A 16051-nucleotide genomic window follows, 5' to 3' on the forward strand; every position below is an offset into this window, starting at 1 on the left:
TAAGGGGCGACGCTTTTTTTTTGTTTGTTTGTCTCAGCGCTGCTGAAAGTCAGCTGGAGCCGTGAGCAGCTATGAAGAGACAGAGCTCCTGGTAGATCTGGTCGTTCCTTATCTCAGTCTAGATCCCTTTTTAATTCTCTCCTCAGCACCAGGTTTATGAACATCTGCACCTCAGAGTTGGATCATGAAACAGACTTTTACGCTGCGATTGTCTGTTGAATAAAATTAAGAAACCGCGAATCGCTCTTTCTCTGATTTCCTCCTCCTGATTCAGACGTCTGACTCCAACCCCCCGATCAATCGGTGGCCTGTAGTGTGATGATGTCAGATACAGCCGACTCAGCTGCTTAGAACCTCGGCAGAATAGATAAAGAAAAAGTATGTGCAAAACCGGGGCGAGTCGAGTCGCGCTGAGTAGGTACTAGTGGAAAAGCATGTGTAAAACCTAGCTAAAAAGCAACATTTGTAAATCTCTTCAATCAATATTGCAAGCTGTGTGCGTGTGGAGTGTGTTTCGGTTGCATGAGCCATGAAAGCAGGTCATGACTAGTGGTGGTGGGAAAAATATCGACATTGCAATATATTGTTGCGCTCTCTGTCACAATAAATAGTTGATAAACTGGCGACAAATATCGACACACATAATGGATTTACGTGGTTGTCACCGCACTATTGTTCATGCAATTTGTCCAGCTATACAGTGTTTACATTTACAAGCCTAGGAGGCAGTGAGGAAATATACAAATGCTTTTTCTTTGTACATCGTATGAAGTTTTGGCATTGAATAAATGCATAACTACAGACGTTTTCCTTTTTATGCGTATTTTGTTCTTTTTCAGTCACATATATCGTGATATATTGTTGATGAAATTTATTAGAATATATTGAATATTGTAGATACCGTGTATCGTGATATTATCGTTATCGTGGGCCACATATCGCCACAGTATTGAATCGTGGGTTACCGTATCGTCCCAGCCCTAGTCATGACATAAAACAGAATTAAATAAAATAATCAATCGTGTTAAGATGTTATTTCATATATTTATTTATTCAATTTTTCAGGACTTTAAGGAGCAGATTGTTCACCACGTGGCCACGTTGGTCCTCTTATCATTTTCCTGGTGTGCCAACTTCATCCGTATAGGAACTCTGGTCATGCTCATCCATGATGCTTCTGATGTTTTACTGGAGGTCAGTGAAAGCAAGTGCCAACAGCTTATTACCTAATAGCATGTTGATAATGGATGACTGTTCATCCCTGATTGTGCTGTGATCTGTTTAAAGTCTATCTTTCAACACTTTCAATGAATAATTATGAGTAATTAAGGTGGAGACATGGGGACAGACGGGACGTTCTATTCCTGGGAAACAGAAACAAAGATTAGACGGCAGCAGAAGCACTAATCTGCAGTAGCGCGGTGATTTTCATTTGTTTACAGTTTACATAAGAAGTGAAGACAGGATTGATGGAAAAGTAAAGTTAAATTAAAGAGAAAATAGGCTTACACCAACAATGTTGTGAAAGTGTTGCCAATGTTGCCTATTTGAGTCTCAAATAGGCACTTAAGCAGACTCTCAATTCAAAATTAAAACTAAAGCTGACTCAATACAGCAATTCAAGTACTAGTACGTGTAACATTTACAGTGGAACTTGTCCGGACATGTTTAGCGTTTAAATGATGATTCAGGCTGGAGCAGCTCCGCTGATAGGAACATTATTTTTAACAAAATGTACAAATCACCACATTCTTGTTGATAGTCCCTCTGTCACCCTGCTTTGTTAGTTTGACTGGCAGCAAGAGGGAAGTGACCTGCCACTGCCAAGTGGCCTACGGGTCCCTCAATGGGCCCAATTTAAAATACTCACGCATTTTGCCACTCATAATTAATTTGCGTTAATTTTCATAACAAATTAATTAGCAGTGTAATTAATTAATCTAATTAACGCGCTAAACTGACAGCCCTAATTCAAAGTGATGAAAACTAGCCAATGGGAGAGAGAGTTGTTTAGAAGAGTAAATTAAATCTTTGCTATAGCCTGTTGGCAAAACAGCAAATCAAAGCAAGAAGGTCCTGGGTTCAATTCCCGCCGGGGACGCTGTGGGCGATGAGTTTCCCCATGACCTCAGCTTCCACACCCTGGGTGGGGTTGGCGAAAGGGCCTTTCTGTGTGGAGTTTGCATGTTCTCCCTGTGTTCCCTTGGGTAGCAATGTGAGCTACCCTCACAAAAACATGCAGCAGTCCTGGGCTCTACTGCCCCCTCTGGCCAACCGGGGAACAGATGGGGTGGGGAGGATCTGACCGGAATAACGTGATCCTTCCACGCGCTACGTCCGGCCGGAGAAACCCCACCCTGTCTGGTGACAAGAAGCTGCTCACTCCTCAGGTTAAGGAGACCTCAGTGCAGGACCCTACCGGGGTTGGTAGAGGGGGCAATGCCCAGGACTGACTTAGGTAGGAGCACTGGGTGATGAAAATGGGGGAAAAAAAAAAAAAAAATTCCACTCCCGCCCTAGTCCTTACTCACCCTCTACCAAGTCTCAAGTCTTCTAGGAACTTCCTTAACCAGGGTGTGGTGCTGAAATCAACTTAAGGCGCACTCAGCACCCACAGCGTCCTCGGCGGGAATCGAACCCAGGACCTTCTAGCTGTTGTCAGTTTACCCACATTCTGTTTGTCTTTCATTGTGACCTAGATTAAGACTAGATCTCCCTGTTTGCAAATTAAAACAGAAAATAAACTAATTCCAAGGGGTTCACATATTTTGTAGGCGCTGTGATGCAGTAGGAAATGATTCCTTAATTAAGCACGATGAAAGATGTCGTTTTTTAGTTATTTGCAAGTCTTCAGCTCCATCTTCTAGTACACACAGACACTGAAGTAGCAAATTTGAGGGGTCAAAACTCAGACTTTTCTTCAAGATTTTTTTGGGCTCTAGTGGCCCTTTATTCAAGTTGCAGACAGGAAGGAGGTAGAGAGAGAGAATGGGGATGACATGCAGCAAAGGTGCGCAGGCCGGAATTCAAACCTGCGACCACTGCAGGAGGACTGTAGCCTCAGTATATGAGCCGCTGGCTTAACTCAATGCGCCACCGAGCGGCCCAGACTTTTCTTCTTGTAATGATTTTTTAAAAAGATTATGTTGGTTCAGTTTTACTCATACCCATTTTACACCAAGCTGGTTCCAGGGCTGGTTCTGGGCTAGAGCCAGACTTAGCACCAGTTCTTTGGTTTTACACAGGCTAAGCACCGGCGCCTGGCTCTCAAAACTGGTGCTACACCAGCCCTCTTTGGTTGCTGGGCCAGGCGTAAGAACCAGTTTACGTCGGGGGCTGGGGGCGGGGCTGGAGACGGTGTTACTGAACAACCAAAGCAGAATAAACACGGAAGAGCGCCGTTTTTAAACAACGGAGCGTTGAAGACGGCGGTTAAGTTAGCAGACTCTTTTATTATTACATCCATTTATTTAATAATGGATGTAAAACAGAAGCAGCAGTGGTCTACGGTACAATCCACCAACAGTAACGTCTGCGGGCACGGAGCCCGCACGGAGTGGCAGCCTCGTGTCCCAGCCCGCGGGGGAGCGTTCCAGTCCTGGGACGCTTGGACGCGAGGCTGCCGCTCCGTGTGGGCTCCGTGCCCGCCGATGCTCCGTGCCCGCCGATCCATTTATTTAATAAAAATTCCTGGCCCGCGGGGACGCGTCCCAACCCGCACCCAGCCCGCTCCCAGCCCGCAGTTCTGGTTCCGCGTACATCAACGCAGAGCCTGTGCCGTAGGCTCTGCGTTGATGTACGCGGCGACGCGCGCCGTACGCCGTAATTTCTTAACAGGCGTAGCTACAACTGATAGATTTCATCTATTAAACCAACATTTATCTTCCTAAATGATTTATTTCATCCAGCGTAATTCTCAACAGAGCTGCAGGTTTCTCCCCTGGGAAGACGGCGCAGGTTGAGCCGGCTGAGGAGCTGCTGTGCCCCAGGGCTGCCGGCTCTCGAGTCAAATTTCTTAACAGGCGTTATTTGGATAAACTGAGCCCAGGTTGCGGATCTTAAAGGTTACTTTACCTGAAAAAATATTAAAACTTAATAAAATGCCATATTAACAGCGCTACAGCTGAAATTAAAACAGCTTTTGGCTCTCAGCTTCCTGATCAGGGTGGGGATGAAAACGTGGGGGAGTGGTGACGTGATGACGTGGCTCTCTGGCCAGCTGCAGGCCAACACCAGCTGTGTAAAAGCAAACGGTTCTTACTTAGAACCAACCGCGAACCGGCTCTAGCACCGGCACTAGCACCAGCCCTGGAACCAGCTTGGTGTAAAAGGGGTATCAGTTGCAGGGAACTAAATCGTGGCCAGATTTGGTAAGTCAATACAGTTAATTAAATAACAATACAGTGCATCACAATAACATTTAGGGAGCTTTCAGACCTGTGGCACGTTTGTTTTGTTCCGATTCAGGGGCTAAATCGATACAGTTGTTTCATTTTTCGTTTGTGGCGTTTGTGTTCACAAGGCAACTGTCTGTAGCGGTTCAAAGCTGCTAACTAATGCCATGCGCGAACCAACTGTTCTCTCATTGGTCACAAATGAACGTGGAAGGAGTTTCCTCTTCCGTACCCCGGGAAAAACAATGGTTATAACCCCTTTCACATAGGGGGCGCAAATCGCAGACCGCCGCTGGCGATCCCGTTCATTGTGTAAGTGCTACCGCGGCGCAAGAGTGGACCGCTCTGCCGCCGAGCTCGGTGGCGCGCAAGAAGGCGCCTGCCGTGCCGTTGCGCCGCGCCTGCCTGCCCGAATTGAACATTTTTTTATTTCACCGTGCCGCGCTGTGACGACATCTCGGCACGTCCAATAGGAGAGAGAGAGAGAAGGGAGAAGAGAGAAAGTTGTGTCCAGTAGGAGAGAAGGTGGTGGAGGCTGCGCCGACTCTGCGTCCTACCCGGCGATGGGCGCGGCGCAAACCGCGCTCTATGTGAAAGCAGCTTATGAGTGAGTTGTGTCGGTTGCTGTGTGGATTATGTTCTCACTGCAAACGAACCGCTCCAGGTCTGGAATGGAAGCGAGCCGAGAACCTAACCCTAACTTCTCCTAGGATCTCGGCTTGCTTGTTTTGTCCCGCATCTGAGCGTGATTGCTGTGTTCACATGTACCAAACGAACCGATCTTTAGGGGAAAACGCTCCCTGTTTCGGAACAACTGCTCCAAACGGGACAGGTGTGAAAGCACCCTTAGACCAGGGCTCTTTAAGTCTGGTCTTTGAGGGCTGCTGTTATAGGTCTTTACCACAGATCCTGGTAACAAGCTGATGCTGATCAATTCATCTGAATAAGGTGTGTTACAGCTAGGAAGCATCTAAAATGTGGAGGACACGCTGAGGACTGGATTTGAAGACCCCTGATTAATTGAATTAATCCTTTCAGAAATTGTCATCACAACAGTGGACAGATATGCAGCCTGTTGAAAGAATCACAGAACTTCAGGGAAAAGACATCTCCTTGATGGTTGCATTTATCTTCCTAAAATCCCAATCTGGACCTCTGTATCAGTGGATCTTAACACATTAATAAGTCACCCACGCTGCCACCATCAGATCTCTGTCGCACCAGATGTAGTTTATACTTTATAGTTTTATTTGGATTCCCATTAGCTACAGCAAAACTGCAGCTATTCTTCCTGGGGTCAAAGATTAAAATAAATTAAATTAAAAGCAAACCTAAAGAGGTAGCATATAAAAAAATGGAAAAACAGAAAATAAAGAAAAAATAAATAGTCATATATATATATATATATATATATATATATATATATATATATATATATATATACATATATATATATATATATATATATATATATATATATATATATATATATATATATATATATATATATATATATATATATATATATATATATATATATATATATATATATATACATACACATATATATACAGACATACCCTCTACATTATTTATTTAATAATAATTAAATACGTTTTATATATATCTATTCAGGAGATGTTTCTTTACTAACATCTTTGGGGCGGCAGTAGCTCAGGTGGTAGAGCGGGTCGTCCAATGATCAGAAGGGTCGGCGGTTCAAATCTCGCTCTGTCCCAGTTTGCTGTCGTAGTGTCCTTGGGCAAGACACCTTACCCACCTTGCCCCGTGTGAATGTGTGTGAATGTGTATGAATGTTGGTGGTGGTCGGAGGGGCCGTTTGGCGCGATATGGCAGCCACGCTTCCGTCAGTCTGCAGGGCAGCTGTGGCTACAAAACATAGCTTACCACCACCAGTGAGGATGTGTATGAATGAATAATGGTCTCTGTAAAGTGCTCTGGGTGCCTTGAAGGGCGCTATATAAATCCAAGTCATTATTAACTATTTGAATTCTTTTATGTTAAACGTTTGCTTAAAGTGTTTGGGAAGTGGGTTCCATGCAGACATAGCGCTGTAAATCACTGTTCTTTTACCATAGTTTGTCTTTATTTTTGGCAGTGAAAAGTTACCTCTAGTAAACTTCACTGAACAGCTTTGGAGCATGGACCCAAGTTGGGACTCCGACCCAGGCTGGGATTCAGATCTAGCCTGGGACTGAGGCTTTCTGCGATAAGGGACGTCACACAACTTTCACAACTTTTTACAAAGTTTGGCAACAACTGATACAAGGTTTTTACATGATGGATAGACAACATTATCAATCTCTTTGGGATTTTGATATTTCCAATAGTTTTTTTCGTGTGATTTCTGCAGGCAACCTATTGGAAATTCCAAAAGCATGAATGGAGAAGCAGTTTTAGTTGTTTCTGAGTGAGTCCCATGCAAAGCATATGACTCACTCATGCTTTGCATGAGTTGCAAATGCAAAATATGCGTCTTTCGCTGAGAGTGTGATAACACTTTTTTTTCTTCTGATTTTTGAAGGCAACCTATTGGAAATTCTTTTAGGGAAATTGAAAATGGACACTTGGTTGAGTGTGGTTTGTTAACAGATTTAATCTTTTCTTTTTTCTTTTAGTCTGCCAAATTATTCAACTATGCCCGATGGGAAAAAACCAGCAACGCTCTTTTTGTTTTGTTTGCCATCGTTTTCATGGTTACACGACTGGTCATCTTTCCATTCTGGTGAGCCCATTAACTGTTCAGGGAATTACACTGAAAATGTATTTATGTTGATTTATTTTGAAGTGGTAAATATTAATACTTGTTTATATTGAAAAAGTTTAAAATATGTAATGCAGATGTGCTTTTACTGATATTCTCTACACAATGCACCTCTTACATTCTTGACTTATATTAACCCAGTAAATGTAGCTTTGTACTTTATTGATGCAATAGTTAGCTTAGTTCTTGTGTTTATTTCAACACACACATACTGTATACAAAGTAAACATCCATCCATCCATACATACATACATACATACATACCGTATTTTTGCGACCATTAGGCGCATATAAACGTTTTATTTTCTTTTTAAATGTACCTCGTGCCCAATGACGCGATGCGCCCATTGTATTATTGTAAGGCGGACGTAATTGAGGCCACCATGAGAACGTTAAAGGGGGAAGGGAGGCGCGTGAATTGCCCGTGATTGCCCGATGGCGGCTCCGTGGCGGGACACCTGGAACGGACGGGGAGACTCGGCCTTGCTACCGAGAAGGAGACGCTGCTCCGGGAGGGGCTGCGCCGCAGAGGCCGAACGCCGGAAGGCTGGAAGGCCGAAGGCCGGAGGAACCGCCGGCCGTGCGGCAGCCGACACGTGCCCGCGGGCTGGGACGCGTCGGCTGCCGCTCGGTCGGCGGGATCTGTCGTTTACTGTTGATGGATTGTAGATTTGTGGGCTGACGTGTCTGCTGGGCTGGGCTGTTGTTCGAGCTTTCACAAAGGCCGGCATCGGAAAGTGACTCGGCTGCTCAGCACGGCCAGAGAGCTGCCGCCTGAGTCGTGCCCGTCGCAGCGCTGATCATTTCTCCCGGGCTCAGCACGATCAGGCTCGGATGAAGCCCAACATGCTGATCAGTTCTCCCGGTCTCAGCTCTGGATGAAGCCCGACATGCTGAGCCCTGACAACTGTTGCATATTTGATTTAGCGCACCTGTTTTAATGCAGAAACGGAGGATGAAGACTTCGATCGGTTTGATTAATGCAATAACGATTGTAATAACTTAAATAAAGCACAATAAAACTAAGTTTTGCTCCCGCTCTATTTTTAAATACGCACACTCATATGCTTGTGTGTGTGTGTTGTGCGGCGCGCGTCTGTGTGTTGTTGAAAGGCGGCGCTCCGTGTGTGTGTAGACGGAACCTTTTCGGTAGGTGCACCGTGTGTGTGTTTTAAATACAGAAATGACACACAAAACTGAGGGTGCGCCTTTCCACACGACCCGCCGTACGGTCGCAAAAATACCGTACATACATACATACATATATAAGTATGTGGGTATGGGTCTAATGATCGATCGATAACTGTGGTTTCTGAATGAACGGGATCGGATAGAAATTATAGGACTAGTTTTACATTTTTATTTCACAAAATTGTATTATTTCAACCAAATTTACATGTATTTATTTATTGTCAATTACAGTATGTCAGGTAGGGAGAGAGAGAGAAGAGCAGAGAGTGGGAGAGACACTACAGGGATGACTATATAAACAGATGAAGGGGGGCAGGCCAGCACAACAAACTACAAGAACAATGGAAAACAGAGATGGTGATGAGATACTTCTAATTAATAACTGAGAAAGGAAAGAGAAGGAGGCGTGATGGGCATCGCTCAGTGGAACATGTCGGTGCCCCCCTGCAGCGTAGCTCTATAACAGCATATCTACAACAAAGCTATGTTTGAGACAAACTATTTTAGTCTTCTCTGCCAATGCCAAACAGCTTATTCTGTTGTTGCTATTGAGTCTTGATTTGAGCATCTTGTACCCCCAGTTACCATTACTAGGTACCATAGTCTGTCTTCTACAGATGCTTCTACAGATTCTATAATTAGTTTGTTTTTTTTGCTTTTCAGGCTTATTCACTGTACCTGGGTTTACCCTGTTATCTACTACCCAGCCTACTTTGGCTACTACTTCTTCAACTTGATGCTGGTGGTTCTTCTCTGTCTTCACATATTCTGGTCCTACCTCATTCTCTGCATGGTCAAGAAGTTTATGTTTGGCACAGTAAGTTGACTCAGTACCGATCATGACATTTTTCATTGGTGTATTCATGGTCAGTTAAGGTCATAGAGACATTGGTACGTATTATCCACATAGTATCCATCTATGCACAGACAACAGCTGCTATATGTACCTAAAAAAAGAGACATTTTCCACTGTGCTCATGAATATTCATAACGTTATGCATCATGCTGATGATTAGGCTACATTGAACATCCATAGTGCTCCCAAAAGCCAGTGACCACTGTCAAACCATCAGTGGGATTGTATTAAATTAATTAGTCAGACTAAAAATAAAAACGTATACACAATAACCTTTAGGTGTTGTGCATCTTAACCAAATGCTAAATTAAATTAAATTCAATTCAATGTTATCTATATAGCATCTATTATAACAAAAGCTGTCTCTAGGATCTTTCCAGAGACCAGAACATAACCCCTGAGCAAATATTACATGAACAATGGCAGGTAAAAATTCCCCTAGTGGGAGAAAAACCTTAAGCCAAACAGTGACAAGGAAAAACTCAATTTTAGGAGGAAGGAACCTGGACCAGGACCTGGACAGAGCAGGAAAAGAGAGAACAGATAGAGAGAATGAAGAACAGAGAAAAGAGAGACACAGACACAATGGCTAACTGGTGCACTACAGGGATGACTATATAAAAAGATGTAGACAGCAGACACTGAGGTGGTCGGGGGGCGCAGTATGTCAGCAAGCATATACCAGATTTCTACATAGACAGGTGGAGGCAGCAGTGGGATGATCAGAGGGGGGGACTGCAGGTCACCATGAAGCTCCTGAAGCTCCGGCCTGCAAACATGCACAGAAGAGAAAAAAGGTCAAAATCAAGTCCGATGACACCACCCACGACTCTCTATGTCAAACCATTCAAAAGTTATGGCAGAAAATAGGGACTATCAAATATGGACCAATCAGATGAAGGGGGGGGAGCGCTTTTTGGCGTCTATCGTCGCCACGGTAACGCTTTTGACTGAGAAAAGTAATGCGTGTCGTCGCAGGATGGAGACGCACATTTTGAGTTCGGGCGAAGAAACGGCCGAAGAAATGGCATAAATTGTGCCAAAATTACACGATTAATTCAAAATGGCCGACTTCCTGTTCAGATTCGGCCATGGCGCCAAGAGACTTTTCTTTAAGTTGCAACATGATACAGGTGTGTACTGATTTTCGTGCATGTACGTCCAACCGCATTGTGGGGCTTGAGGCACGAAGTTTTCTAGGGGGCGCTGTTGAGCCATTAGGCCACGCCCATTAATGCAAACCATTAAATATCACATTTTTCACCAGGCCTGGCTTGCGTGCAAAATTTGGTGACTTTTGGGGCACGTTTAGGGGGCAAAAAGGCCCTCATTTCGTTGGAAGAAAAACGAAAACAAAAACGAGGAAAATAACGAGAACATCTCCTACAGATACAATAGGGCCTTCGCACTGTAAGTGCTTGGGCCCTAATTAAAGAAAAACAACAGGCCTACACCAACAATGTTTAGTGTAGGCATGTGAATAACCTTAATGTATTTAGAAAGTTGTAAAATAATCTAATAACCTTGTTGACATTAACATAAAGCCATTTAAGATCTTCTATGATGTATCAAGAAGTAAAGTATGATGAAAAATTGGGGGGTTATACCTTCACTGAGCAAATGTGCCATCTTGCTGGAAGTTACTGTCATCTAGTTGGCATGGCGAGATAAAACAGGATAATGGGAATATTATCAAGACACCCCTTTGATGGATAATCGAACGTAGTTCAAGACGGGATCAAGTGACAACATTTTACCATCAACCAGTCAGCCACAAAATATTTTCCTTGGTTACTGAGTTCACGGCTGATAGTTATTTTGGCTTAGCCTAGAAATCTATGTGCCGCTAGCAAATTTAAATGTGCTTTGGAGGTAATCCTAAATCTAGATGTGGATCTGATCTACCAGACTTCCTTTATTATTGAAGAGAAAAGTTATTGAAAGATTACCACAGTTTTGAAAAAAAATAAAGAGACTTCTAGCAGATCTTTTGTTTTTGAGGACAGATGACGGATTAGTGTGATAGATTTCAGGGAGGGGTGAGACTCCAGAGGAATTAGGCCTACAGAATATCATAGACGTATCTTGCATTACTGTAGAAATGCTATAAAATGTTATTTGTAAGGGTTGGTGTATTTACAAACTCCCATTTTTAAAACTGGAAGAGAACTAATATAATGAACCTGATTCATCCCCACTTCTACAATGCAAAAATCTGAAATGTTCCGATAAGACCCCAGATATACTTGCAGTTCAGGCCGCGTACGCATCATGGCCGCCATGCGTGTCCTGCGTTCATTTGACGCGTCAACATGAAATTTCTCAAAAAGACGCTGAAAGCGTACGCGACCTGCAGTTCTGGCTCTGGCTGGGAGTGGTGCTGGTCCCGGTCTGATACCAGCTGGTCCCGGTCAGATACCGGCTGGTCCCGGTCTGATACCGGCTGGTCCCGGTCTGATACCGGCTGGTCCCGGTACCAGCTGGTCCCGGTCTGATACCGGCTGGTCCCGGTCTGATACCGGCTGGTCCCGGTCTGATACCAGCTGGTCCCGGTCTGATACCGGCTGGTCCCGGTCTGGTACCGGCTGGTCCTGGTCTGATACCGGCTGGTCCCGGTCTGATACCGGCTGGTCCCGGTCTGGTACCGGCTGGTCCCGGTCTGATACCGGCTGGTCCCGGTCTGATACCGGCTGGTCCCGGTCTGGTACCGGCTGGTCCCGGTCTGGTACCGGCTGGTCCTGGTCTGATACCGGCTGGTCCCGGTCTGGTACCGGCTGGTCCCGGTCTGATACCAGCTGGTCCCGGTCTGGTACCGGCTGGTCCTGGTCTGATACCGGCTGGTCCTGGTCTGATACCGGCTGGTCCCGGTCTGGTACCGGCTGGTCCTGGTCTGATACCGGCTGGTCCCGGTCTGGTACCGGCTGGTCCCGGTCTGGTACCGGCTGGTCCCGGTCTGATACCGGCTGGTCCCGGTCTGATACCGGCTGGTCCCGGTACCAGCTGGTCCCGGTCTGATACCGGCTGGTCCCGGTCTGATACCGGCTGGTCCCGGTCTGGTACCGGCTGGTCCTGGTCTGATACCGGCTGGTCCCGGTCTGGTACCGGCTGGTCCCGGTCTGATACCAGCTGGTCCCGGTCTGGTACCGGCTGGTCCTGGTCTGATACCGGCTGGTCCCGGTCTGGTACCGGCTGGTCCTGGTCTGATACCGGCTGGTCCCGGTCTGGTACCGGCTGGTCCCGGTCTGATACCAGCTGGTCCCGGTCTGGTACCGGCTGGTCCCGGTCTGATACCGGCTGGTCCCGGTCTGGTACCGGCTGGTCCTGGTCTGATACCGGCTGGTCCCGGTCTGATACCGGCTGGTCCCGGTCTGATACCAGCTGGTCCCGGTCTGATACCGGCTGGTCCCGGTCTGATACTGGCTGGTCCCGGTCTGATACTGGCTGGTCCCGGTACCAGCTGGTCCCGGTCTGATACCGGCTGGTCCCGGTCTGATACCAGCTGGTCCCGGTCTGATACCGGCTGGTCCCGGTCTGATACTGGCTGGTCCCGGTCTGATACTGGCTGGTCCCGGTACCAGCTGGTCCCGGTCTGATACCGGCTGGTCCCGGTCTGATACCGGCTGGTCCCGGTCTGATACCAGCTGGTCCCGGTCTGATACTGGCTGGTCCCGGTCTGGTACCGGCTGGTCCCGGTCTGATACCGGCTGGTCCCGGTCTGATACCAGCTGGTCCCGGTCTGATACCGGCTGGTCCCGGTCTGGTACCGGCTGGTCCCGGTCTGATACCAGCTGGTCCCGGTCAGATACCAGCTGGTCCCGGTACCAGCTGGTCCCGGTCTGATACCGGCTGGTCCCGGTCTGATACCGGCTGGTCCCGGTCTGGTACCAGCTGGTCCCGGTCTGATACCGGCTGGTCCCGGTCTGATACCGGCTGGTCCCGGTCTGATACCAGCTGGTCCCGGTCTGGTACCGGCTGGTCCCGGTCTGATACCGGCTGGTCCCGGTCTGATACCAGCTGGTCCCGGTCTGATACCAGCTGGTCCCGGTCTGATACCAGCTGGTCCCGGTCTGATACCAGCTGGTCCCGGTCTGATACCAGCTGGTCCCGGTCTGATACCAGCTGGTCCCGGTCTGATACCAGCTGGTCCCGGTCTGATACCAGCTGGTCTGATACCGGCTGGTCCCGGTCAGATACCAGCTGGTCCCGGTCTGATACCAGCTGGTCCCGGTCAGATACCAGCTGGTCTGATACCGGCTGGTCCCGGTCTGATACCAGCTGGTCCCGGTCAGATACCAGCTGGTCCCGGTCTGATACCAGCTGGTCTGATACCGGCTGGTCCCGGTCTGATACCAGCTGGTCCCGGTCAGATACCAGCTGGTCCCGGTCTGATACCAGCTGGTCCCGGTCTGATACCAGCTGGTCTGATACCAGCTGTTCCAGGTCTGATACCAGCTGGTCTGATACCAGCTGGTCCCGGTCTGATACCGGCTGGTCCTGGTCTGATACCAGCTAGTCCCGGTCTGATACCAGCTGGTCCCGGTCTGATATCAGCTGGTCCCGGTCTGATACCAGCTGGTCTGATACCAGCTGTTCCAGGTCTGATACCAGCTGGTCCCGGTCTGATACCAGCTGGTCCTGGTCTGATACCGGCTGGTCCCGGTCTGATACCAGCTGGTCCCGGTCTGATACCAGCTGGTCCTGGTCTGATACCAGCTGGTCCCGGTCTGATACCAGCTGGTCTGATACCAGCTAGTCCCGGTCTGATACCAGCTGGTCCCGGTCTGATACCAGCTGGTCCCGGTCTGATATCAGCTGGTCCCGGTCTGATACCAGCTGGTCCCGGTCTGATACCAGCTGGTCTGATACCAGCTGTTCCAGGTCTGATACCAGCTGGTCCCGGTCTGATACCGGCTGGTCCCGGTCTGATACCAGCTGGTCTGATACCAGCTGGTCCTGGTCTGATACCAGCTGGTCCCGGTCTGATACCAGCTGGTGTCGCTTGTGCCGTTTCCTTTGCCGAGATCACAACCAAAGCAATGTTATAATCTCCTCTTCGTCCAATGTTGTCATGTTAACTTGTTCGTTGTTCTAATCTGCTACAGCTACTACCGCTACTACTAAATATTTAATCACTTTTCCAACTGTTGCTCTGCTTACTGCCCCCTATCGGTCACCACCGGTACGACGCGCTCTCCTCGCGTACTACGCGAGCGACGTTGCAGTTGGTGGTGCACGAGAACGGACGTGAACGCAAGCACAAACAGCAAGTATATCTGGGGCTTAAGACCTTCTACAACAAGCCAAAGTCTTTCACTGCGGGGGTTCATCTTGCTTTTTTTTAATTTTCAATTTGGTCATTAGAAACTGCAGAAAACATCAGAGTTAATAATCAGAGCTTAGTTGTTTAAAAAAAAAAAGTGCTCCAGGGGTACATGCCCCTTGACCTCCCTAACAATGCTGTTCTATACACTAAGCCCTGGATGTTTACAGTGTCTGGCTACGCCCGTTTGTAGCTATGTGAGCATAAAGCTGCCATGCTCATGTGTTGAAGGCCCCCAAACCCACATACATGTACATGCTAGTCCAGTCTTGAGCTTTGAGATTTTGTATCCAATTTCGTTGTACCTGTACAAATGACAATAAAGACATTTTAATTCTAATTCTAATTCTATATTGGGACTGTTATGTGATTTTCACACTTTTTCACATTTTTAATGTTTCTATCTTTCTTTGTCAAAGCTAACAAGAGATGAGAGGAGTGACAACGATGAAGACGAGGGGCAAGAAACCAGTCCTACAGAGGATGATTGTGTCCAACAACACACACATGTCAGAGGACAAGAAATCGGTGAAAGGGATGACAAAAATGGCTGCTTAGGAATACCGAAACCAGAGAATTTCTGCTGGTCAAAAACCACGTAATGAGTCATGCTCATTATAAGTTAAGGGCTTATACCAATGTTCTGACAGGACCACAAACTAGCTTACATGTTCACATTCTGTCTGTTTGTTGTTTTTTCTGTGAAGGTTTATTATGTTCCCCTAAAATTGTACCTAAAACCAACTGACACTCAGTGAACGTGGACATTTTGGAGATATTCAGACAGTAGCTAATTTGTTTATTCAGTTGTTAAATTTAACAACTCTTTAATGGATTGCATTTAAAACTGGACTGGGCATAACTAATTGCTTGAACAGAGCATAAATACCAAAAGTCAAGTATGTTTTCTCATTATTAAAGTGTTCAAAGTTTCACTGTGTGAGTTGTCTGACTTGACTGCTTTAGTATAAGCTACATAAAGTATAAAGATTAATCTTTATCAACAATTTTTTGAACAAGGGGCACAGTGGCGCAGCAGGTAGTGCAGCCGTCTCAAAGCAAGAAGGTCCTGGGTTCAATTCCCGCCGGGGATGCTGTGGGAGCTGAAATGCGTGTTAAATTCCCCCATGACTTCAGCGCCCACACCCTGGGTGGGGTTGGAGAAAGGGCTTTTCTTGCACACAGTCCTGGGCTCTACACTGCCCCCTCTGGCCAGCCGGGGCGCCAGATGGGGTGGGGAGGATCCAGCCCAGGGGTCGGCAACCCAAAATGTTAAAAGAGCCATATTGGACCAAAAACCCAAAAAGCAAATATGTCTGGAGCCGCAAAAAAAAAAAAAGGCAACACTTGCTGCATGTATCTATATTAGTTATAACTGAGGGAAGATTTTTTTTTTCATTATGCACTTTGAAAAAAAAGTCGAAATGTTGAGAAAAAGGTCAAAATTTCCAGAAAAAAGTTGAAATGTTGAGAAAAAAGTCAAAATTTCGAAAAAAAAAAGTTGA

The 16051-nt window shown here is 46.7% G+C and overlaps 1 protein-coding gene across 3 annotated transcripts in view; it reads left to right on the forward strand.

Annotated features, from left to right (window-relative positions):
* cers3a (ceramide synthase 3a) overlaps positions 1 to 15479 on the forward strand; it is a 134446-nt gene extending 118967 nt beyond the window's left edge. For 2 of the 3 annotated variants that reach the window (XM_061735909.1, XM_061735918.1), the window contains exons 8-11: positions 1066 to 1194; positions 7034 to 7140; positions 9034 to 9187; positions 14966 to 15479. In XM_061735909.1, coding sequence (XP_061591893.1) covers positions 1066 to 1194; positions 7034 to 7140; positions 9034 to 9187; positions 14966 to 15148 — 573 coding nt within the window. In that variant the 3' untranslated portion in view covers positions 15149 to 15479. The remainder of the gene's footprint in view (positions 1 to 1065; positions 1195 to 7033; positions 7141 to 9033; positions 9188 to 14965) is intronic. The other variant, XM_061735901.1, reaches the window with a different exon arrangement.
* Positions 15480 to 16051: the final 572 nt, after the last annotated feature.

The sequence above is a fragment of the Cololabis saira genome, chromosome 2 (assembly GCF_033807715.1).
Source record: "Cololabis saira isolate AMF1-May2022 chromosome 2, fColSai1.1, whole genome shotgun sequence".
NCBI classification, from domain to species: Eukaryota; Metazoa; Chordata; class Actinopteri; order Beloniformes; family Belonidae; genus Cololabis; species Cololabis saira.